This window comes from Protopterus annectens, chromosome 11.part0 (genome assembly GCF_019279795.1).
Source record: "Protopterus annectens isolate FY-2018-M chromosome 11.part0, PAN1.0, whole genome shotgun sequence".
NCBI lineage: Eukaryota > Metazoa > Chordata > Ceratodontiformes > Protopteridae > Protopterus > Protopterus annectens.
Genome location: NC_056745.1, coordinates 24,156,474 through 24,183,249, shown reverse-complemented (window position 1 = coordinate 24,183,249; position 26,776 = coordinate 24,156,474). Strand labels below are relative to the sequence as shown.

Here is a 26,776-nt window from a genome sequence, read left to right as displayed (position 1 = left end):
TTGTAAAATATTAATTGATAGTGCAACATACATTCCAAAGAGTTTTTTATTTGCTGAACCATATTTACAGGGGATAGCTAAGGAAAATTCTGAGTAACCCTGTTGAAGCACCTCCTACAATGCAGCTTACAGACAAGACTGATATAAAGAACCTGAAGGGATGCAAGGTTGTCTGTATGCAGTCAGACAGTGTAATTAATACAAAAACTTATTACAGGGACAGTATATAATATATGATAGAAACATTCACTTCCACACACTTTTTGTTCTACTTATAATTTCCATAATTGCTATCCTATTTTTTTTCCTGTATCCATGGTAATATACAAAGTTAAATCAGTAGTGGACAGTTATCACTTGGCATTTACCTTAAATAATAAGTAAATTAGATGTATCAGAATAAAATAATTAACACAGCTGCTAAACAAGGAGACTGCTGTGATGTGGTGTTAAAAACACTTCTTTCTAATGAATTTGCTTTTCTATGTGGCCCTCTGTGTTTAAAAAGAAAAGGAAGAAGACAAGCAGAAGATGCAACGTGAGTCTCAGTTATTACTTCCCAGAGTAGCAGGACCGACAACATTAACAGTAAGGAAGGGTTATAAGCTAGACCAGAACAGCACACAGAGGATGTCGATGGATATGGTGAAGGCCTGGAAGGAAGTGATAGTACAGTTCAATGATGGGACACGAAACTCTAGAGATTAAGGTAAAGGTGAAGTCAGTAGTCTGAATAAAAAGTACAAGGTAGCTGTAATATAACATACTCTAGTTGCAACTGTTTAAAGGTATAACTGATTTAGATAACTTAAAATTAAAAGGTGTACAAAGCCCTAAAAAAGAGTTTAGTAAACGCTGTTTAAAGTACATTTCAACATAAAATGAGTTTAGAAAAATATATTTAGGGTGTCGTAAGAACATTAATTGGGAGTGCTTGTTTAGAAAATATAATAATTGTGTACAATTCCATGTTTTCCATTCATAGGTAGCATATTTTACATCTTTGTTATTTATTGTTAAGTAATTCTGTTTCGATACACAATCTGAGTTTATTTCCGAGCTCATGGGACTTTTTGTGACAGCACAACCTTTTTGCTAAGAAACAAAGCTAATGTCACAAAAAGTGTCTTTAATCTATATGGAGAAAGCAGTATAGGTTCATAGGTAGGTACTAGGCTATCTGCCCAAGTGCATTTATAAGCCTAGCCAGAATGTGTACACTGCAGTCTAACTCTCAAATACTAAAACCAGTTTCCATGGGGAAGCCCAAATATGTTTCAGGGGAGATGAAAGCAGCTCTACAAAAGTTGTACATTTAAAATGTCTTTATTACTGAAAAGCCTATATTTGGGGAATGTATATAGTCGGTTATAAGAGTGATACAAAAACTTTGTGCTAGGTCAACTATCTTTTACTTCACTTATATTTCTTTTGTAAGCAAGGCTGTTGGGAGGTTTGTTTCTGTAAATTAAAATGTACCACTTACAATTGAAAAGAAATGTTATTTTACTTTTGAACTACACAAACGATATGTTTTAGTAGTGGTGTGAGGAAGGCTAAGGTCCTTTCTGTGCTGGGGAGGTACTAAGTGACGGAGTCTGACAAATGATGCTGTATGTGATCAATGGCAAAAGTTTTGCATTAATGCAAAAACACTTTCAGCAACAGTTGATAAAAAAAAAAGATTAATCATATAATTGGAGCATGTTTTGATTATCAGCATTTGGGGGGGGGGGGGTACTCCAGGATGCATAACTTTAACATGCAACAAGGTCTGCAACAAACAGATTGATCTGCCCATCTTGCTCTACACAGACCTGCACTGCATTCATCACAAGTAAATTGTCTTTTGGCTTCCTCCATTAGAAGTCGCCACCAAATCCTGAGTATCAAAGGAGAATTGCTGCTTTATCATACCGCTCAACTGTACAGATTTTCAGCTCATATTTTTGGCCTGTTCCTCTTTCTTCCTGGCAAATCACTGGGATGATCTCAGGAATGAAGTTACTAAATAATGATATACATTTGAGTTTCAGACTTCAAATCCTTCAGAAAATGTATATCAAAACAAATCTTGTTACTCTAGCAACTTTCTAAGTTTATAAGCGCAATATTTAAAATATGCCCCTATTTGTACCCCCATTTTGTCAAGCTTTGTCCAGATTCTTTGCATTAACAAGTTGAGAGGTATTACTATTGAGTGCCTCATTAATATTAATTACGTAGTTTGCATTGTGGTATGGGGACACATTTCATTGATGGACAGGAAGTGAGTGCTAGTTTAGTTAGTAATCTTACATGTTGTCGGCAGGAAGAAGTTGACAAAATGAATTAATTTTCATCCGTAATTCTCTACTATTTTTACAGAGCTGGTGTCTACAAGCAACATCTGCATCTTTTTCTGACAGATTCTGTACTGCAGAAACCTGAAATAGAATGATGAAGTTGGAGGTAAGTTTAATGTTTGGCAAATACTGTGCACAAAGGCACTGGCTAGCTGAGTGCTGAATATAATGTATTCTTCTTGCTGTTAAATCTAAAAATAATAATAATAAAAAAAAAAAAAGAACAACTCATCTTGTTTTTTATTTATTTATTTTCAGAGAACAGATTATGGTTTTGGAAATGGAAGTAAGGCAACGTAAAAACCATTTTTTTTCCTGGGACTTGATATTCTTGAATTGCTGTTTTCAGACTCTGGAGAGGCAGTTATTTATAAGCAGTGCACAATGTATTGTTAGAGGCAGAAAAAAGATCTAGTACTGCAGCTTAGGAGATGCTGAACATTCAGGAAACATTAGAGTAATTTTCTTTTCTATATATTTCTTCCATGAGAGACCCCGTATTTTAGAATAAGTTCTCTTTGCATGCATGAATGTAGGAAAGGAATGTCACAGTCTGATATATGAAAAATGTAAACTGAATGTGTCTGATTGCATGCACAAATATGTGTATGCTCCAAATGTTTGGAAGAAAAAATCATCAGCAGATAAGGATCACATTTCATGTTGTTTCAGTGTGTCTGAAAATCTATTTTCTCCTAGATGTACATAAGTGTATAATTAACAAATACACCTAAAGCCCCATGCTGTAGAATTGTATTCCACTTATTTTTGTGTATATGTATGGGAGACATTTTTAAACTTCCAAAAGATTCAGCTACAAGACCTGTTATGTCACATTCCAAAATGTTTGCAGCCAGTCTAGTTAAATACTCACCCTTCTTGTTAGTTTTAGGACTCCCATAATCTCCTCTGTGCTGCCAGTCACCCACATCTTCACACATCCCCTACCTCTTGCTGGTTCCCTCATTCCCCCACACTTATAAAAACATCTTAAAAACTCTCTCTGCCAAGCGGTAGTTGATGATAGCTTTGGAATCTATCTATCGTCTTACTTTACATAATCAACTACAGGATGGTATTTGACCCTGGAAGAGAGTTAATGATTTATAGTAGACAGCACTTTCAGTAAACTGTACCTGTAAGTCACAATTAATTAAAATACTTTGTAATAATCTAAAAGCTAGGACATTCCTGTTTTTAATTTAAAAAGTGTTGTCTTCCCTTATGGTCATTGCCCCCGTTTCTGTTCCCAGTTTTCTAGTTTCTTTCTCTGTTGGCTAATTAGTGCCCATCTTATCACTTTTCTGCTATTGTAGTGGTCATTGGCAGTGGATTGACTAGGGCAACATGAAATTCTCTGCCTCCTTCTACGCTAACCATTATAACCATAACCTGTAGTTCCAAGCAGTGACTGTGCATGTACACACTGGAGCATCCAGCATGCATGCATGTATTAGATCTGGAAAATATAAAGATGTTCAGATATACAAGTCTGTCAATAATACCCGCATGGAAAATAGTGCCAAAGACCTCGGGCAACTTAGAGAAAAGATTAAATGCAGGTAGGTACAGTTCAGACTTGTGCCCTAGATTGTTAATGTGGTGTAACTGGTTTTAAATGCTAAAGAGAGAAGCTACTCTGAGGATGTTGGGTACACCTATGTTTACCAATGAAAAGACAGCAGTATGCATCTGTGGAACACAGAGGAGTATTAACTTATGAAAATGGTAACCACAGTCATTGCCTATTGGGATAGTAAATTCATTTATTTAGTTAAAGGGAGTACCTTATATTTCACACCAGTACTAAGAGCTAATGAAAGAGCATTGGGAGGAATTCCTGAAGCCAAATTAAGCATGTGGGGTGGAAGACTTCAGCAGTGCAGAGTTTAACAGTGCAACAAGAACAGGGCAGGTGGGTGGGGAATTTTGCTTTTCTGACGGAGTAGTATGTTATGCAATAAAGACAGTTTAAGCCAGCTTTCTATAGTTAATGCTGGGTATTTTATTATCTTATTAAGTAAAAATAGTAACCAACTCCTCCCGCAATTTACAGTTAATCAGCATTCTGTAGTTCCTATGCTGTGCCAGATCAGGTACAGTATTTGTTCTCTTGTGTAAACCAGATTTTTTAAAAAATATTCAAGGGAAAAGAACTGTACACAAGTTACTACAGTTCAATAAAGCACCACACTGTATTCAAACAGGAAAGCAGCATGACCAGTATTAGCATCTTAAAGACCTACCTGACCACAGGTAGTAACATGAGTGGATCCTGTGGAACAGGGGTAATATGGCTAGAACAAGAAGCAACAGACACAGTCCTGGTCATGGAGTTTTGTACTAGTTGCAGCTGGACCAGGACATGATAAATAAGCACTAGTTAAATCATGCATCAGTAATCTAGTTGGAATGATGCATTACATGTTTTATCCTGACAATATTATTTTAGTGAAGATAAGATGGTTCTAGCAACAGCCAGCATCTTATCCTTAAGTGTCAGTGTAAAAGCACACCCAGATCATGCACATCTAAGGCAAATTCCATTCTGTTCTCCAAATGCAAAATAATCTGAGAAAGGAAAGTAAGCTGTGACAGACGAATGATAGCATTTAGCAGAGCCTTTGTCTGATTGAGTATGATGGCTAATGACCATCTTGTAAAGGATGGCCTTTATGTCATATTCCAAGGGTGGTGAAATCTAACACATGCTCCTGAAAGAAAAGGAAAGGCATAGCTCAATTCAAATGCCATAACATCGGTGACACAAATAGTTCTTCCTTGATTTACTTTTTTTCTGTAGCTTCATATATACTGTGAGTAGTAACTGAACCAAGATGAATCCTTCTGTTAGCCTACAAATTGGCATATGGTTATGTGAATATTTTATGACACACGTTAAGAAATGCAACATAGTTTCCTGTTGTAACTCTAGTGTCATTACTGCTTACACTGTAGATAATATTCTATTTAAATGTGACACAGTGATCAGGGACTTGGGTAAGTACATTGCAACAGATTTTCCTTTGACCATTGTGCCGCTGTGGTGGTGCCAAAATACTTGTGTCTTTGCACAACTCATCTCTCCAGTTATCCGCACATATCCCTAGTGAAAATTTGTGCTCACTCATGAATCCAACCAGACTGGTTTTAAAGGTTTCTAGGGAAGCACTGTGATTGACAGATAATGGGCAGCCTATTCCAGAAAAGGGGGATACATTGAGTTAGGTGTTTGTCAAACTGTCCAGTGTTATTGATGTGGTGGTATAGGGTAAGGTCTCTAGAGCAGGTTTTTGCTTTTCTCTGGTTTGATTTAGGTGAGTTCAAAGAGTGATGGTCATTCATAGCATTAATGGTCAAGCTGAGATCACCACTTAAGATTGTTTATGACAATGAGTAGAGGGACGTGGCTTTTAGCTTGTCAGGGCAGCGGAAACTACTGAGTTTTGAGATCTTCCTGTTAAGGAAGCTTTAAGGTCTCACAAACTGCTTAGCAAAGTATATAAAGTCTACTTAATGGAGGACGTGTTGAGTCTCCCACCAGTGGTGCTGATGTGGCCAAGCTTTTCAGTGCTCTCCTTGACTGTAAGCTTCGGAAAAACCTAAGAACTTGTAAACCACTTGCTGAATGTTTGCCATAAGGTACAGACAAATCATTTGGGTATTGTGGAGTTTAAATCACAGTGGGACCAAAGGTACTTGACTGTGATACAGTAGTCCATAATGTTGACTGCTGATGATGAAAAAGGAAGACCGGGATCAGATGTAACCATTGATTCTTTACCGTAAAGAGATCACTAACTAGTTGCAAACTAATAGTCTTATTGGCACATCTGTATCTAAAACCAGACCAACAAGAATCCAGAAGGCCATGAGATGTAAGAAAGGAGCATAGCTGCTCATAATTCACTTTCTTAGCAATCTTACTTAAGAAAGGTAGTTACAAACAGGGTAGGCATTTTCCAAGATGTATGCATCAAACGATAGCTTTTGATGGCAAGAGAGAGAGGTGCCTTTTATAATGTAGTTGGAAAGTCCTCTTTCAGATACGTTTGAATAACGTGTGATAACTGGACCCAAAGAGTCAGGACAAAGATTTTACTAACATTTATGTAGTGTCTAGCATGAAATATGTAGAGTGCAAAGATGCAGCTACAGTCATGAGCCCCCCCCCCCAAAGTTATGAAACTAAACTGAGATCAGTAGAGATCAATGTGGTTTGTTTACCAATAACTGCAATGCACTGTGGATGCATGTTAACTGAGTGAATGCCTGATTTTGGCATTCTTATTAACAAAATAATAAGTAACTTCCTCACTTTGGGAGGAAAAAAATTATAATTAGTGAGACAAGCTGGCTGCACAATTTGTGGACTGAAGGAGTACAGTTTAACAATTTAGTGTGGCAGAAATCTCAGTGGGCAACAACATTGCCTTCTTACATGAGTTCTCCATAAGATTTACCATGTAATGGAGTATCTAAACTAATGTTGTCTTCACACAGAATAATTCTCGTTCGTCCGTGTTCCAAACTTCAACCAAGACTGTATAACACATAAAGCTGAGGGTTAGTTCAAGGCACTGGACTGAATACATGTCTGGGACATAAATGCTTTGGGGTTACCAGATCCAAAGCACAAGTCAAGGCCAAGTGTTAAGCTGTAGCTAAGGAATCTGGGTTACCAATTCTGATCCTTAAAAAAAAAAAATATTGGCTAAAAAGTAAAGTCCACTGGACAGATGATCCCATTTCATATGTTGCTCAGGAGCAATGTCTGGTTAAGTGAATTAATCAGACTCTCACAGAGGAGCAATGGAGCAATGTATGGTTAAGTGACTTAATCCTACTGTCACACAAGAGCAATGTCTGGTTAGATTACTTAGTCAGATTCTCACACAGGAGTAATATCTGGTCAAGTGACCTAATCAAACTCTCACACAGGAGCAATATCTGGCTAAGTGACTTAATCAGTCTCTCACAGTAAGCAAATGGAGGTTATGGTAATTAAACCTAGGATTGCTGCAAGTTCACAATCCAGCAGCACAGTATTACACCTCTGCACTAGACTGCCAGATAAGCAGATGCATTCATGGAATTGGAGAGATTGTAGTGATAATATGCACATCATTGACATTGGATGGATAGACATACATTTACAACAGTTATCATGTATGGCCCCACCTGATTTGGAAGGTGGGCAGAATTCACTGTTCATAGTGTGTTTCCTTAAAGGTGTATATGGCTTGGCCTCCTATGGTTTGTGATTGCTTGCCTAGTATTGCTCCTGTTATATAGGACCAGTGCTGGTCTGTGATTGCTTGCCTAGTATTGCGCCTGTTACATAGGACCAGCGCTGGTCTGTGATTGCTTGCCTAGTATTGCTCCTGTTACATAGGACCAGCACTGGTCTGTGAGTGCTTGCCTAGTATTGCTCCTGTTGTACAAGACCAGTGCTCTATTGGGTGGCTGAGTCAGTGGGAGATCTAACTTAAAGTAAATCAGGTGACATACGGCTGCACGATAAGTTCCATTATAACTTGTTTTAGATGGAAGGCAAGATTTAGTGAATGTCTATGTGTATGAATAAATTGGTGACTACCTGACAGGAGTCAAATCTTTCCATAATAGAAGCTCTGTGGTAAGTCAGTGCCACTGTTGCTTAGCCAAGGATTAGCCACCTTGGACGATCTTGCACTGCGTTCATGAAAAATCAGAGAATTCTTATAGAAAGTCTCATGGATAACTGTGGGGACAGTAAACCAAGAGAAATATCCAGTTTGCCTCACTTCCAAGGACCTATTTAGAGGTGATCGTACATCCAGCATTCTCCATGGTCACCTGAAGTGAGACTGAAAACACTTGCCCTCCCACCACCAGTATTACTGTGGCTCAGGTTATGGAGAACATGTAGATCAGGTAGCTTGGATGTGGAAAAGTGTGGTCCAGAGTTGTCCAAACGTGTCTCCATGGTAAATGTCGGCTTGGTCTCAAACACTAAAATCTGGCACATCCCTTTTTTTTGATTGATCTGGCATTGAATAAATTGTCCCAACCTAGGCATAGGCTAGCATGCCCTGTCTAAAGGTCAAAGGTGACAAATCATCCTGCAAGGGGTGTCATAATGAGATGGGAACAAGCCCTCATAATATTTAATTTTAATCACAGGTGGTACCTGTATTGAGATTTGACAGCTATACCAGGGTGCACAAAAAACAGACCTCTCTTATCCCCTGGTATATCCGTGCTTCACCAGCAGCACAGAAAGGTTTAGAGGAGGAGAGGCCCATAGAATATGAAAGTCTTGTGTTACTTTTTAAAAATAAACTGTATAGAAATATTAAAGTACAGTCTGTTAGCAAATAACTTCTCAAGACCCCTCCAACAGTGCAGTAAAAGATGAAGAAAAAATACTTATTTCATCAAGTTCCCTCCGCAAAGAGATTGTATGAACTTTAAATCTCACAGTAAACAGCAGGTTAATATAAGAAACTGAGATAAATGTATTTCAGGATAAAGCAGTCTATGTTAAGGTAGAAAATAAAATAGCCATAGAGTCGTGTTTAAGTCCCAAGATCAAAGCTCTAATAAACAGTAGAGGAAACGAACAAGGTAAACTTAAAAGTTAGATTGATGGGGAGATTTTTTTAATCAAAACAAAAAATAAACAAATTACAGTCGTATAGGTTGGTATTAAATGTGATGTTTAAATTTATCACTTTGTTGTGTACTGTTTACTCAGTTTTGTTAAAAATTTACAAATATGAATAACACATTGTGAAAAAAATATGACATTTAAATATGTGGCACCCATCAGCACCAGTCCTAAAAACAGGAATAATGATAGATTATCCATGTTCCATCTAGAAAAGTGTTACCCCACAGACTGAAATCAGCCAAAAGCCAGTACAGTGCCTGTCACATCTGGCTTAACAGTTTAACTCTGTGACAGCCAGATAAACTTAAAATAATGGCATGTCTGGGGTCAGTCAAGAACATATTATACCATGACCCCCCCAAAACGTGCATGCTGATTGGCCAGCGTGCCCGTTGTAAATCGAGTTATACTAATGGAAAAAGGTCCGGTCGCCCGGACTTTTTTCCATTAGTATAACTCATTTTTTTAAAACACTGTCTCGCTATGTTAAATGGGTTTAACATAGCGAGACAGCTTTAAAATAAGCAACGGAGATCTCCGTTGCTTATTTTAAAGCTGTCTCGCCATGTTAAACCCATTTAACATAGCGAACAGTGTTAAGCAACGGAGAAAGCAAAATCTCCGTTGCTTTTTATGTCTTGCTATGTTAAATGAGTTTAACATAGCGAGACATAAAAGCAACGGAGATCTTGCTTTCTCCGTTGCTCACAACTCTGATGTACTGCGCAGGCGCAGTACATCAGAGCTGCCGTGATGCCAGACATCTGCGGAAGGGCAGAAAACAGGCATTATACTATGCCATTATTTAAGAAAAGTAATAGTTTCTTTTCTTAAATAATGTCATATATAATAGCAATAACACGCCTGGGTGTGGGTAATGCTAAATTACCCACGGTTGGCTTTGTTTGGTCCCTCGGGCTTCGCCCTCGGGACCAAACCACGCCAACCGTGGGTAAATTTAGCATTACCCACACCCAGGCGTGGGTTATTGCTATAATAACAACTGCCAAGTAAAATGAAAGATAAAAAAATACCAAAACATCTGATCTCAGCAGGTTACAGAAACCAGGGACTTACAGCGGAGAGTCCAGAATTTTGCTGCCTCCATCACAAAGCCAGAGAATGAGAAATGATTACAGTCAGTTGCAGCAAGGCAGGTATCAGGTGACAAGAAACATACAATGGACTGTTTGGATTGTTAAAAATGCAGAGAATTTAAAATGTTTCACAGACCATTAATATATGCATGGTACAACTGCAGCTTTTTCCAAGAAGTCTGCATCTGGTACATACAGATGGTACTGAATCATCTTTTTGAGAGAGATCAAATAATAAACTTAATTGTTTTCAGAAGAAAAAATAACTACCAATATTTTGGAAAAATGTTGACTTAGTAGCATCTAGTAGACATAGAAAGTGACATCATTTTTGGAATAAGACTTTGTAACAACAACTGCTTAGATTTAAGCCGTGTTAGGGAGAATGAGACAGACACATGGAACAGGTTCCTGTAGTGCAGTTTTATCCATTCAAAATGTAAAATTGCTTTCAGCAGCTTCTTTTATTAGAAACAACCAATGCTTCAGTTCAAACCAGGAAGAAAGTTTAACGTAACAAGTCAGTGTCAGTACAAGCCAAAGTTAGTACCAGTAAAGGTAAAATGCCACTGGCTAAAGTCCCAGCATAACGTGAATGATGAGAAAACAAAAACGAATGGTGAAAAGCTATGGAAACCACCTGTAAGTGCATTTTGCATAACGTGAATGATGAGAAAACAAAAACAAATGGTGAAAAGCTATGGAAACCACCTGTAAGTGCATTTTGCAAGTGACAGGATGCCAAGTAGATAGTCTGACAGATGTAGACACGACATTAAATGAGGAGGTGAGAAAGAACATTTCTATTCATCTCCAGCAAGCACAAAACACAATTCAGACTTGATATCCTTCAGAAATTGCATGCTAGCACAAAACTTATTATTCTAAGAGCATTCTCTAAGTTTGTAAGAGTAATATTTAAAATATGTCCCATATTTTCGGCTTTTGTCCCTGCATTATTTTTAGCTTTTTCCAGAATTCTTGCTGTAGGAAGTTGAGAAGTGTGGTTACAGGTGAGATAGAAATGCTGTTTCAGGCATCTCCCACCTACTTCCACATTGAACCATCTTCATGTGCAAGAACTGTGTTTTCACACTGATTCTAAGACAAGGGATTGTCACCTGTTTAACACGTGGCTTATGTTGAACTTTTAGTTTTAATTTAGCCTAGACATGTGTAAAACATTTTACCAAATGAATTCTCATTCTGTATTAAAGATGTGTTGTAAAGGGAGGACCTGGGTATATTATCAAGCTAAAGTGACCAAATAGTGACCGGCTGCTGTCCAGCATGTTTTATGTTTCTGTTGAGTTGGTGTTGAAGCATTTCTGCTTTGTCTTTAAACTGATATAATAAAGTCAGCTTTATCTCCTGCACTTTCAGGTACCAGAAACCTTTGAAGATGTTGCTGTTGATTTTTCAGCAGAAGAATGGAGGATGCTGAACAATCAGGAGAAAGAACTGTACAGAGAGGTGATGGTGCAGAACTACAAGCACATGGTGTCAGTAGGTAAGGCGGAGTGGTCCAGAGGGAAGTGATGTCAGAGAACTACAAGCACATGGTCTCCTTAAGTATGGAGGACCTTCTTATTCATGATGGGCTTAACTGAAATGTACATGCTTTTTTAATATTTGTAGATTGCTGTCACAGTTAATGATTTTTTTTTAATGTATTCCGTTTAGTTTTGCCAAAATAGAACAAAAAAGTAACATTTGGGACATACATACAACTAGATCAATCAGATAATTTAATAATATAAAGGAAAAATAAAGCACAGCTCAGAGAAACTATATACAATTCCCAGCATCCCTGTAAGTTCTGTAATTATGTAATCACACATTTAGTCCACTCTTAAAGTAAAAACAAGTAAATCAGACTTTCATCTTACCAAAATGGGTTAAAATGACACACCATGGGTGCAGATGGAAGTCAAATGGCTATGTACCCTTAAAAGACTACAGAATATAACCTAGCTGTTTTCAAAACACATTGCACAGACCCTCAGCTGCAAGCTCTTCTCTTGATTTCCAATGTCTGACACCTGTAAGTTTTATGATACTGGCTCAATAATCCCAACCCATGGAGTTATCAAAAGTATAGACCTCTTTCAGAGTTCAAAATACAAATTCCTAATAGGACTTAACATTTGGGCAATCCCAAAACATATAAGTAGTATCAGCTGCCCTGCATTTTCAGCATTTGTTATCCTGTGCCTTCCCTGATGCCCATAGTCTGTTTGGTGTGAGGTACCACCTATATGTTATCCTCATTTGCTTGTTATAGTGTTTTGCCCAGTGCTTTAGCTTGTAGGGGACTTGCCAGATTTGTTCCCACAGGTGTTTTGACAACTGGATGCCCTCCTGAGCTTTCCATCTACCTTCCAATAACGTCTTTGCTGAGGCAGCCGTATTTTTCCATACATCTCTGTATACGTAGCTTGACTGTCCTCATCTAATACTACTCCATTTGTGCCCCTGCTTATTTTTTTGGAACCTTAAATTGGAAGTTGGAAGTATGTATCGTTGTAAGTCGGAGATTGGAAGTATGTATTGTTGTAAGTTGGAGATTGGAAGTACGTATCGTTGTAAGTCGGAGATTGGAAGTATGTATCGTTGTAAGTCAGAGATTAGAAGTATGTATCTGTGTAAGTCGGAGATTAGAAGTATGTATCTGTGTAAGTCGGAGAATGGAAGTGCGTATCGTTGTAAGTCGGAGATTGGAAGTATGTATCGTTGTAAGTCGGAGATTGGAAGTATGTATCTGTGTAAGTCGGAGATTGGAAGTATGTATCGTTGTAAGTCAGAGATTGGAAGTATGTATCGTTGTAAGTTGGAGATTGGAAGTATGTATCGTTGTAAGTTGGAGATTGGAAGTATGTATCGTTGTAAGTTGGAGATTGGAAGTACGTATCGTTGTAAGTCGGAGATTGGAAGTATGTATCTGTGTAAGTCGGTGATTGGAAGTATGTATCTGTGTAAGTCAGAGATTGGAAGTTTGTATCTGTGTAAGTCAGAGATTGGAAGTATGTATCGTTGTAAGTCGGAGATTGGAAGTATGTATCTGTGTAAGTCGGAGATTGGAAATATGTATCGTAAGTCGGAGATTGAAAGTATGTATCTATGTAAGTCGGAGATTGGAAGTACGTATCTTTGTAAGTCGGAGGTTGGAATATGTATCTGTGTAAGTCAGAGATTGGAAGTATGTATCTGTGTAAGTCAGAGATTTTCAACCTAACCTTAGTCCGTTAATGTTTTAATTCAGCCTTAAGCTCATCAATTCTTTTCAAAGAGTTACCTGCTAAGTGACTTGTGAGGTGGGACCACATATGAACATCTTTGTATTTTGAGCGTTCCCTCAAGGTGTGACTAGTTAACCAGCAGAATATGTTGACAAGAGCACTCTCTTGGGTCTTGACCCCATGGCAAACTGCTGACTCCATCAATAGGTATTCCTGGATATGTGACTCCCTGGGAAACAGGGAATTTTTCAGGTGTAGATTTTCACTGTATAATTCTGTCTGGTTTATAAGCCCTATATATAATAATGAGTAAATATATTACCCTGAGTCTGGAGTGCTTGCTGTTCAGATACACAAAGGTTATACCTATGCCAATTTAGCTTTTTATCACACAGTTTTTGGTATAATGCATTTTCTTCCTGGATTATGTCTAGCTGAGCATTTTCTCCATTGTCATGATAAATACCATATGTGACGCCCATGCACTGACCCTGTAATCAAGGAGCCTCAATCCTCACCACTAACACCAGTGAGGGGCATCCACATTGGGAAGGGTAACCAGGACACACACACACAGTAAAATACAATTTCCCTTAAGAGCACACAGAGATCACAGTCAGTCTGGGGCTGATTTCTCCCTTTCTCTCCAGATCCCCAATAAGTCTCCCCATTGGCACAGCTATAGAGTTCCAACCCAAGTCCTCCCAGCACTCCTTCTGTCCAACCAGTGCTTCATGTCCCTGCCCAAGTAGCTGACACACACACACACACACTTTGAGATATGACACTCATGGGGAAGGATAGGTTCACTAGCTGTGCCCCTTATGTCCAGGCTATAAGATAGTAATCCACTGCCGCCAGAACCCCTATTTATCAGCTATCAATAAGGCCCTTCTCAAAGGGTGTCCAGTTTATACTGTGCAATATTATTATCCAAATAGTAAGTGGACGAACAGCAAGGGTTGTTGGAGTGGCTTGGACAGTATCACTGTATACATGCAGTGTACTGTAGAGCTTAAATTATCTCTACACAAAACAGCCACAGTTGAAAGGTTTACAAATATTTAATAATAAATAATAAAAACACAAGACAAATTTCCTCAGTTCAACACAGTGCTAGTCAAGAGCTCAGAACTCACAGGAAAATGCTTAAAATAATACTGTAGAATAGTCTGACATAAATATAGAAAACAACTAGATGAAACTTATTATTTTTTATCTATCTCTAAGAGAGACACTAAAGTCCAAGATCCTACATACACACAGAGCAAAGGCAGAGTACTGGTGAGTGGATGTTCTTCAGGCAAAATCCAAAATGCTGTCTCCTTCTCTCTGAAATCTCTTAATCTGGTAATACATCACTGCTGACTCATTTTAGATCACGTCATTCTTCTCTGTTTTCCAGGCTAGCAGAAACTCAGAGTTTAACAGATCTTTGATCTTGCAGCTCACGGGAACCCACAGCAATAAAAGACATTATACATGTAAAATCTAGCAATTAACTCTGGTCTCAAAACAATAGAGGGAATACCTTAGTCCAGACATTCTGTCTCTGAGCTTTGAGATTAGTTATAAAATCCTTTACTTTATCAGTTTTCTTCCAGCAGAGTGCACTGTGCTTGCATTTACACGGTCTTCTTTACATTTGTGAAACAGCCTGTGGATTTTATTAATATTTGCAAATGGCGTAGAATTATTTACAAACTTTTATCTAGCTAGGCTGGCAGCCTTCACATACCCCCCCCACAGAAAACTCAAGCTAGTTTTTCAAGTAACCCTTGAGAAATGTTGCTTGAGAGGGCTATGTCTGTCTGAGTATACCTTACCCCATTCCCTGTCTGCGAGCCCGAATGCGTTGGCATTGCTAACCCCACTGTGGTGCTGCACTGACCTATCATATGCTTGCAACCCCTGGCTCCATCTTACCAGTCTGGCATTTTGCTGGCTGGCTCGATGTAGCCATATTAGGGGATTGTGATGGGTCTTCGGATCCATCCCTGAATCCATCTCCGCCATTTCTTCCAGATATATGATTTGAGCCTCAAGCTCCTCCCTCTCCCATGATGCCTCACTCCTCTTCAGACCACCAGATCTTGTTTTACTGCCTTCCATTACAGATGTGATTGTGAGCCTCTCCTGAGGTAAGTAGGACTTTTCTTCCTTGTTTCCTTTTTCTTGTAATATTTCGGACCCCTTTCTTCATTATAGTCTTCTAGCCTTAGTGTACCTTTAGAGATTAACTTCCCCTCACCTTAGGTAGTTTTCTTCAGATTTTTGCTGGCATCAGGGCCCTTCTCACCTTCATTTTGTCTTTCTCTGTCTCTTTCTATTTCTCTTTTTCCTTTCAGAAAAAAAAAAAGAAAAAAAAGCTTTCTGTAAATCCCAAGGGTGTTTTCCTGATTAGCAAGACAAATCTTCTAGAGGCAGAGGAACAGGATTTAGTGGTAGATACTGCCTAGAAGGAGAGGGGGTCCACAAAACCAGGGCTTCAGGGAACCCTTCTTTGACAGGCCCTTGCACTCCTGAAGCACTGCCTGGCTCTCCTACTCTGGAGGCAGTCAGGGCAGACTATCCTTATGCCCAGAAGCCTGGACAGACATAACAAATGACACCTGGGTGTTAATTTCCAGAGGTTATTATATTCCCTTTTCTCTTCCTTCTCCCAGAAATCCCACCCAGGCAGAAGAAGAGTGCCCTTCTAGAAGTACAAAAATGTCTAACCAAAAGAGTCATCCAGTGGGTCCCAATCAAACAACCAGGATGTGGAACTTACTCAGGCTTCATTTTGGTGCCAAAGAAGACTGGAGATCTACAACCCATCCTGGATCTGAGCAGTCTAAATTTATTTATTTGTCAAATAGTCAAAAGTTCTGCATGGTTACAATGCAGTCCATTCTGCCGATCCTGATGACTGGATGTGCTCTGTAGATCTCCAGGGCATGTACTATCATATCAGACAGGCACTCCAGGAGATATCTGTGCTTCCGGCTGGGGATCATTCATTACCAGTTCAGAGGAGGTGAGCTGCAATTACTGCCCTTTGGCCTCACCACTGCCACCCCCCACTGGATGTTCACGAAATGCATGGCAGTAGTTGCAGCTCACCTCCATGTGCAAGGATGCTCCTAACAGCACCCACAAGGCATCAGCTACTCCAGGCGATTCAGGTTATGCTGCATGTCTTCTGCCACTTGGGAATCACAATGAACATGACAAAATCCAAAATGACCCCCAGTATAGGTTATCGAATTCATAGGGACACAATTGAACGCACTTACCCAAATTGCAGCCCTACCCCTACAGAGAATAAGATCTGTGAGACAGCAGGTTCAGTGTCTACTATGCAGTCAGTCTCCTTCAGCTCGCCTAGTCTTCATACCCCTAGGTTCCATGTTGGCTGCCATTCTTCTAGTGCCCTAGCCAGGGTTTTTTATGTGAGTTTTCCAGTGAACCCTGGCAGTACAATGGCCTATTCATTGCTACCTGTTATCAACCCCGGTCAGGCTTTCTCCAATTTGCAGGCATCACCTGCAATGGTGGATGCTTACAGATGACTTCATCTCAGCAGACCCTTCCTTCTTCCCTGTTCTTCTGCCGCTGTGAGCATGGATGCCTCCTGTTGGGGTGGGAGTGGGGGGGGGGCATTTTCAGGTAAAATGGTCCAAGGCAAGTGGTCCTACACAGAGACCAAATTGTACATAAACGTCCTGGAGATGAAGGTGGTTGTTCTCACATTGCAAACCTTTCAGGAATGCCTTCTTCTGGGGACAACTGCAATTTTGACAAACAATATTACTGTGGTATGGTACATCAACAAGTAAAGGAACCCATTTTTACCCACTCCTCACAGAGGCTATGAGGGTTTGGGTTTCATTGTGCATCACATCCCACCCTGCTTCCCCTTTCTTGTACAGCTGAGAGTGATCTAGAGGATTACAGAACCCACTGGTTCATAGTTTGGGCTCCTGAAGGTCTCTATCTCTGTATCTCTATTAGTTTTGGGATAACTGTCTTGGGGAAGGGGCAGAAAACTTGATCTGAGGGTTTGAAGAGGAGTGAAGCGTCATGGGAGAGGGAGGAGCTTGATGCTCAGATCGTATGTCTGGAAGAAATTGCCAGGTTGGATCCGGGGATGGATCCAAAGACCCATTTGTGATGCAAAAGAAATTTAACAACACAGACACCAAGTTATGGTAAGTACATAACTTCTATTTTATGGTACCCCAAAAACCCAAATCTTTTGTTTCTGTTTATCAGACGTTTTTGGACTCGTCTCCTTTTTAGCCGCCTCCATTTGGACTTAAGATTTTCATTTTTTGCTTCACAGCTCTGTTTTATCAGTTTGTTTTTGTTATTCTTCATTCATTGATTATCAGATGTACTAGTCTCCAGTGTTTCTTGTCTTTACATTGTGCCAGACGTCTTTGTTAGTTCTTCAGGGGCTTCTTATCCTCTTGTTAATTTTGTTTAGCTCAGCCCCTAACTATTTCTGCTTTCACTGCTTTGATACTTTTACTTCTTTTTATATTCATTTTAGATGCGTCGGTCACTCATGAGTTGCTTTCTTGCCTATGATGGGAATTCACTTCTGTAGCTTTGACATTTCTTCCTAGGTAGAGTTCCCAACTATCCCTTTATGCTGTGTACATTGCTCAGAATGCTGAAAAATGTAAACCTGCTGTTAGTCCTTTTAACCACTAGGGGGATATAGAGTGTAGACCATGACCAGTGTGAGTACTTATGTTGTCTGTCATGGGACAGAGCCCTTCAAACATAAAACTTCTACTTTTTGAGTGTACCTTTGATTTCTTGTGGATAGTTGGAAAAATCTGATGGGAGCTGTAGTCCTGTAGCTTTGACAAGGGTTCTGTATTCTAATGCCACATTGGTTTGCAACAAGCTTGGTGTTTTGTACTGGGTGTGTGAATTTGACCTAGCATTTGCAATGGTGACTTGGCTAGACCAAAGCTTTGGCCCTGCCTTAATGGCTTTAACAGCCAAGCTTATTTGCCATACAGTACCGAAGACCTAAGAATTGTGTGTGTGTGTGTCTGTGTGTTTACAATCTGTAGACAAAAGGTGTGTTGGGGGGTACCAAGACCTAAGAATAGTGTGTGTGTGTGTGTGTGTGTGTGTGTGTGTGTGTGTGTGTGTGTGTGTGTGTGTGTGGGGGTTTACAATCTGTACACCAAAAAGTGTGTGTGCACGTGTGTGCGTTGGGGGGGGGGGGTACCGAAGACCTATGAATAGTGTGTGTGTGTGTGGGGGTTTACAATCTGTAGACCAAACAGTGTGTGTGCACGTGTGCACGTGCGTTGGGGGGGGTGACAGTCTGCAGACCAAAGAAGATCTGAAGAAGTTGGTTGTTGTTGATGCCATCTCCAATGAAGTTGCCATGGGAGCAGAAGCAAACTGCTTGGTATCACCTTGTGTGTTAAATACCTAGTAGTGTGAGGAGGTTAGTGACACCCTTGTATCCTCTGTGTACATGTCAGCCATATGGTTAGTCCTGGGTGACATCAGCATAAGCACTGACAAGGAGTCTGTGGCTTCTATAGCGAAGGGATTTGGGTTTGTTGCTCGTTTTCACAACCACATATTGGAGTTTGTCTTTGAGTTAGGAGTCCCTACCAGTGTCTTGATAGCTAAACCTGTGACTTGGACTCATCACTTTATATTATTTCTTCAGGATTGATATACCCAGGGTGGAACCCCCTGATCTTGGCCTTTTCCACTGGACAAGCATTTTAATCTGCTCACACCAGATACTGTGATCTCCGTAATGTACCAGAATCTTCAGGACTGCAGAGCTAGTGATACCCAGGAAATGGTTGAGGCCTGCAACCACTCTGTATACGTAAGACCACACAATACTTGGTTTAACCAGGAGCTGCAAAATCTGAGGAGGAGTGGGTGCAGGTGGTATTGCTTTAGCTGACCTGAGCATACTGTTTGTAACAGACAGCGTTCAACCAAGAGAAGTCTGCTTAGCTTTCCTGGGTGATCTTGGAATCAGCAAGCCAGTCAGCAACATTTTTAGATGGTTGGGAGTCTTGGCAGAGCAGACTGCTTGACTAGTTGGAATTTCTTTTTTTTTTCTTTTTTCTTTCTTTTTTTTGCTGAAGAATGCAAACTTGTTGTTTTCTGTCCAGCTGGCCTCAGTTGTCTCTGTGTTTATGTGTGCTGCACTACTGGGGGTTAGGGAGAGACTTAATATGGTGATTCTGACTTTGAACTGGTTTGACTTGATCCTACCCACTTATGAAGAGTTTGTGCCTCTGGTATCCTCCACGTGCATGATGACCTGCGCTTTGTACTCTTCCTACAAGGTTGGTTATGACCTGCCTGGATGAGGTCCATAGAAGTACCATAATTGTGCAGGATGGAAATTTTCCCACTTTTTTAAAGAAGGTCTTTGTTACCTCTGTTCTGAAGATGACTGGCTTTAGATCCTGATGATCTGGAGATTTAAACATCAGTGTACGACTTTTCTTTCCTGAGTAGTGTGTCAGAGAAGTTGGTCTATATACACCTGTTATCGTATTATAAGAGTATGACTTGTATGAATCCATTCCTGTCTGGCTTTTGTTCAGGACACAGTATGAAAATGGTTCTCACTAGGGTATTCAGTGCTCTCTCTGTGGTGACAGACCAGTGTTATCAGCCTTTGATACGGTGGGTTGTGGAGTCTTTTGGAGTGATTAAAATCTTAGTATGGTATTTCAGGTGTTGTTCTGGATAGGTTTCCTTTCTGCGTCTGTGGGCACACTCACAGAGAAGACTCTGGGGCTTGTTCCTCTGCTTTTTGCCCAGGAACATGAGATTTTTTCACAGAAATGCCAGTTCAGTTATGGCATATTGGTGGGTAGGAGGATAAATCCAGAGTACCTTTTGGTAACCCGTGTGACCATAGGGTGGACATGCAGACTCTGCAGTGAAGTCACTTCATCCGAGAGCTGAAGTGGAGAACAAAGCTTAGTGAAGTAAGAATGATAACTGCTGTGTTGCTGTGATGCCCATATTATCCAAGTGTGATAAACAGTTTTTGTGACTTGGAACAGTCTATTTTAGCTTTGTGGCTGCCATTTTTGATTTTAGTTGGATACGTGTCATATTCAGCAATTGATATAAAGGTACAGGTTAAAGCTAGATGCTATGAGTAGGGTGGCAACCCACTCATAACTGTGAAAAGCAGACTATGTTAATTTTATTAAATTGCATTTAAACCATATCCTTGGAAGCAAACTGTGCTGTCAGGGCCAAACTGTTAAAATACAGTCAGATTTTAACAAGTTAAATCATTTTATTGTAACTTAATCAGTTTATGCAAGTTAAAGCTGAAAATATCTGAGTGCGTATTATGGTCATGTAAAATAAATAATTCAGACTTAAGCACAAAGTATAGAAGGCACAGCACATTATCCCTGTAGGACAGTTGCACTCTGAGATTATCATTGCATCATGAAGCAAATCCGTATGAGAACACTTGTGACACTCCTAAACCTTGTCACTTTTGTCACTGTAGAAGCGGGAAGGGATTATCTTAAACATGAGTATTTCATTTTCTTACAAGCGTCCTGACAGTTAGGAAGGTGGGGCAGAAGGAGAACATGTTCTGCTTGTGCAGTACTTTGCACGTTTATGTTTATATTTATAGGATCATAGGAAGTTACTAGGCTATTGGCCCTGAGGCCCTTATAAGCCTAGCCAAGAGTTTAGTCCATGTTTAGACAAATCAGCACCCAATGCCCCTGTCCAGCAGGAACACGGGCAGAATCCCAGGGATGTATTTTCTATTTCCCATCCAGTTATCCAGGTTGTGCTTAAAAAGGGGCAAAGAGTTACTCTGCTTAACAGGGAGAGGGAGTCTATTCCATAGAAGGGGGGAGCCTGTGGGACACAAATCTGTCCTGCCAGCAAGTCCTATTGATGTCACAGACCAGGCCAGGTTGAGGCCACGTGTGCAGGTTACTTGAGTGGAGCTTGACTTGCGGATATGCAGCAGTCCCATCAAGGCGGGGTCCGAGATCTCCTTGTATGCCAGACAGAGGTCACTTCTGAGGAGTCTATGTGAAACATTGTAGAGGCATAGGGCTTTTAGCCGATCTGTGTATGGTAGATTTTTGAAGCCCTGGATTCTCCTGGTGAGGACCGCTCTGGTCTCTCCAGCTGCTGCATGTGCTTTGCGAGGTACATGCTGAATGGGGCGTTATACTCAATAATGGGCCTGATAAGGGAAGAATACAGGGATGTTATGACCTACTTGTCCCCGGATGAGATACACTTGCGTATGAGGTGGGCCATGTAGAAAGCTTTCCATAGAATGAAAGCAACATGGTGGTCTAAAGTCAGGCTGCTATAAATCTGGGTGCCCAAATCCCTCACAACTGACTGCATGCTTAGAATGTTGTTATTAATGTAATAATTTGGGGGACATCTCTTTCTCCAAAGGGGATGATGATGCATTTTTTGTATTCTGCATGAGGCCATGTTTCGGGCACCAGTCATTTGTTTGGGTGAGACCCTCTTGGAGGATGTCCACGTCACTAGGGGAATTGATGACAGCTCCCAACTTGCACTCATCTGCAAACTTGGTCAGCCATAGCCCACTGGTTTTGACCTGTACCTCAGAAAGGTATATCCCAGATAAGATGCCCCAAGATCGAACGCTGGGGTATGCCACTCGATACGGGTCTACTGATTGAGGTGGCTTCCCCTATTTTGACTAGGTGGGTTCTGTCAGTGAGCCATTTGGCTACCCATCTGGCAACATATGGATTGATGTGTAGTTGAGAGAATTTATCTATTATGCCCAAGTGGGGAATAGTGTCAAAGGCTCTGGCCAGGTCAAGGTAGGCAGTGTGCACTGTCTTCCCCTCATCCATGGCTTTGATGACTGTCTCAAAAAAGTCGATCAGATTTAACAGATATGACCTCCCCTTGATGAAGCCAAACTGTGTGGGATCGAGTGTTTGGAGGTTGACAATGTCCTTGTTAATGAGGTCCATGATAATCCATTCCATGGCCTTGCAGATCAGGGTACTTAGGCTGATAACTCTATAATTTCCTGGTTCAGTGGATGCTCCACCTTTGTGTAAAGGGATGACAGTGGCTGTCCTCCACTTAGCTGGGACAAAACAAGTACTCGGGCTTTGGTTGAATAGGGCACCTAATGGTGCTGCAAGTTCCTTCCTGAGTTCACATAGGATGCAGCCTGGGATGTTATCAGGTCCCATGGAGGCTGTATCTTTTTGTCTTTGAGAGAGCAATGATGACCTGTTCCCTAGATATAAGCAGAAGGGGGCAGGTACTGGGAATGTTCTGATTTACTGATGGGAGGACAAAGGGTTGAAATTTTTGCTGAATCTGTCAGACAGCAAGTTTGCTGTATCTACGGCATTTATGTATGTGGTGTCCTTGACCATCAGTTCTGAACAGATGTGGGTGCTACCTTTGAGATTACAGACATATGTGAAGAAGGGCTTATAGGTTCATAGATTGGTACTAGTTTATCAGCCCTAGGGCCTATACAAGCCTAGCCATAACAATTCCCCGGCTATTTCTTCCCAGAATATTTACTTCCCTGGTACCCTATCTAGCAGGGTGACTGACATGATCCCCGGGGTGAATTTCCTATCTCCCAATCAATCGTCAAGGTTCCTTTTGAAGAGGGCCAAAGAGGCACTCAGCTTGACATGTATGGGCAGTCTATTCCAGATTACGGGGAGTCTCTGGGTTAGGAACCCATCCCCCCAGCATATTTTGTTCATTGTGATGACCAGGTTTAGATCCCTGGAGCATGTGACTCTGAGGGATTGGGAATTCTTTGTGTAGCATGTCCAACAGCACTGGGTTTGATATGGCCTTGTATGTTAAGCAGAGATCACCTCTGAGAAGGTGATATGCGACAAAGTATAGCTGTTATGATTGTCTCTAGTAGATGTAGTGAATTTGGACCCGAAGTTTGCTTTGGAGGATTTCACTAGTGCTCTTATTTGCTTGTTTAGGCTAAGGAGAGATTGCTTCTAATTGGGCACTTGCTCCTTCTTTGTCCTGGTCAGCATTTTTTTCTTTTGTTATAGAGATTATTTATTGCAGATGTTCACCAGACAGGTTTACTCTTCCTTGTATATTCTTGTATATTTACTTTCTTGTATATTTATGTTATGTATTTATCTATTGGTCGGCTAGGTGATTGACTACCCTACTGTGCTTTTTTGACCATTTTGGTGCTATTTGGCAGTTCCTTGTTTACAGAGGGACCTAGGAAGAAAAGGTTCACGTCACATAGGCTTAGTAAATTGAGGAAACAAAGAACAACATTTGAGAAGCAGCATGTGTAAATTTTCAAAAGCCTCAATAATGCAAGTGAATTCTAAAAATATGCAAGACTATTCAGTCAGCACACAGAAAAATGCATGTTTTTTTAACTTTGTTTAAATAATTTTTTCCCATCTATGCCATCATTTCCCCCATCTGATGTAGGTTTATTATTTCTTCTGACCCCAGAGGAGAAGGCAGCAAAGCAGAAGATCATGGCTGTTATACTGCAGGGTTCTGTACGCATTTTTGTGTTTGCTTCTAAATACTCCATTTGCCAGTATGTCCTATACAATGCCTTCTGTGTCTGATGCTGTGCTATGCAGTGCTTTCTGTGTGTGACCCTATGCTATGCAATGCCTTCTATGTCTGACCCTGTGTTATGCAGTGTCTTCTGTGTCTGAACTGTGTTATGCAATGCCTTCTGTGTCTGACACTGCTATGCAGTGCCCTCTACATCTGACCTAGTGCTATGCAGTACCTTCTCAGTCTGAACCTGTGCTAAGCAATGCCTGCTGGGTCTGTGCCGTCTCTGCTTGATCCAGTGCTATGCAGTACCTTCTGTGTGTGACCCAGTGCTATGCAGTACATTCTGTGTCTGACCCTGTGCTTTGATCACCTCCACGTCTATTTCACATTTATGTTTTTACTTCTTGCTTGACTTGAGTTACATGAATAGCAAACTGCAAGAACTTCAGTATCTGTCCTTCGTGTAGGTGGTTCAGTTGGGGATGTACTCCATCACTGCCCTCCTGCCTATCTGGAGATGGTAATATTAGCTACTTAACCCACTTTGTATCTGCTTTTCCAGCACTCATTCCTTTTATTGAACATGTGTCATCTGAGAATAGTCAGGGTTAAAACCTGAACTCCACAGGGATAGCCTGTAAAATATTTCAAGGCCTATGTAGCAGTAAATACTCATATGAGAGGAGTAGTAGTCAAGGTCTGAACTTCTACACCACCCAGCTAGACCACAACATTCTACAGGGCTGGTATAGTACAAAGTAGTTGCACAGGTCTGATAACATCGGCATAAGAAGGTAAATGTTTTTGTCTTGGTTCTCATGTGGTTCTGATAGTAAACTGCAGTCACATAAATATACAAAATATGTACACATCAAGAGAAGGTGCTTATTCCACATAAGTAAAACCATGACATTTACTCAAGTGGAACAGACTTGATTGTGATTGTAGTGGCTGTAACGTCATGGAACTGTACATTTTTTTTCTCATCTCAGGAGAGCTTAGATGCTCTCAGACTGCTGATAATTTGTTAAGATTGTCATTTGTTTGAGAAATCTGTTTTTGTTGTGTTATTCAATGTTTTGTCAGCAGGTTTATCCAGTTAGGTGAGCTTTGTTAAATTTGAGTATCACTTTTTTAAATTGTTGTTGAATTCTGGTTACCTGCCCACTTCCCTCCAGCCACTTTTCTCTACCCCAGTGAATATGTAGAAAGAAGGTCCTTCTGCAGGATTCCCTCTAATGTGCTTTAATATATCCCATGGCACCAAACACTGCAGTCTGCAGGGGCTTTACTAATGCTACAAGAAGAAATTACAATAAGGTTTCAGAGATTACTACTGCAAAAAATCTGGAAAAGGTAGAGAAGCAGGAACATTTTCTCCCTTTTGCTGCTTGGTTTCCTTTCTTTCCTTGAAAAAAGGGATCACTGCCCATTTGCCACAGATGGGTTTAGTGCACCCTAATCAGCATCCCTCTCTCACCTGACTGAGAATATTGTCTAGGCTAATAAGGAGGCTATGGTTTCCAGCCTCCTCACTTGCCTGCTTTAGTGTTGTACTGTCAGCAGGCATCACCATTTGCGGGGCAGCAGTAGATGCACTTCTGTCTGTAGAACACTAATAGCTTAAATTCCCATATTTTTTTATAGTTTTTTTAGGCATTGGTTTGGCCAGTCCTTACTGCACAGGCATCAATACTCCTAGCACTGGTCTTACTGGCATTTGCCTTCCTAGCAGAGGTCCCACTGTCATCTGCTACACTACCATTGGTTAGGTCTGTGGTGTTTCATCGAACAACCATGTCTGAATCACAAGTGATGCAAAATAACAAACTTCTCTAAATGGTAAGCACTAGGTAGCCCATCTACCACAAGAGGAGTGGTTTCTGGCCCAGAATTTGTAGTTTTTTGGCCATTTGGGCAGCTTTTCCATCTCTTTCAGCTTTCTGGTTTAAAAGCCCATGTTTGCGCTCGTTTCCTGCCTTTCCTGTAACTAGTCTAGTCCAGGTACAGATTTGCTCTATCCAGGTCTGTTTGTAAGCTTCTGTGCGGTGCCAAAGTCTGCTCTTCAAATTTTCCCCTGATCTGCTAGTTCTCTCCAATCCTGCACTTTTACTAGCTTACTAGTCTAACACTTTACCAAACTTCTTGTAGCAATTATTGTAGCACACAAAAGTGCTACCAGCACTAAACGTTCTACAAGGAAGCAGCTCCAGTACCCTCCAGGCACGTCTAAAGGTCAGTTCCCTGTGCTTTCTCCTGTTAACCTTGTGAACTTGGGCATCCTGAGGCAATGTAGTAACTGCCTCATGTACACTGACAACCCTCTCCTCTTACCTCCCAACACTCAGACTTGCGAGAGATGCACTTATATATCCAAATTGGAAGCCACACACTCTCCAGCCAAGACCAGAATAGCTGGTTAAGAGGAGAAGGTCAACACTTGCATCACACCACATGGAACACACAGCCCTCCAGAACACACACCAGCACTGCCTTCACATAAAAACACAAGCCACACACCCACCTTTGCGGAGGCTCTCAATAAATATCTACCCAAACAGCAGAGACCTCTAAGGCCGAAACGTATTAGACTACCACAACACATTCGACCACCACAACACAAAACTAATCACGAGACACATAACTCTCCTAAACAGTGTGCCACTCAACCAAAGCCCCTAAGGCAAAACAGCATGCCCATCACACTAGTCGTAGGAGACTTGATAGTGGGGCACACTGATGGTCCCACTCACTAGGTTGAATAAGGAGAAAGTAACAGTCAGCTGCCTGTCGGGTGCCAGGTCCGCCACATAACACATGCACTCAGGTCCCTCAACAACAGGTACATATATGACTCTGTCATTGTACATG

The 26,776-nt window shown here is 40.7% G+C and overlaps 1 protein-coding gene across 1 annotated transcript in view; it reads left to right on the top strand.

Annotated features, from left to right (window-relative positions):
• The first annotated feature begins 2,300 nt into the window (after positions 1-2,300).
• The window catches only part of LOC122815140 (gastrula zinc finger protein XlCGF57.1-like), a 179,777-nt gene continuing 155,301 nt past the window's right edge, over positions 2,301-26,776 (top strand). Inside the window, exons 1-2 of the mRNA XM_044087394.1 lie at positions 2,301-2,451; positions 11,481-11,607. Coding sequence (XP_043943329.1) covers positions 2,437-2,451; positions 11,481-11,607 — 142 coding nt within the window. The 5' untranslated portion in view covers positions 2,301-2,436. The remainder of the gene's footprint in view (positions 2,452-11,480; positions 11,608-26,776) is intronic.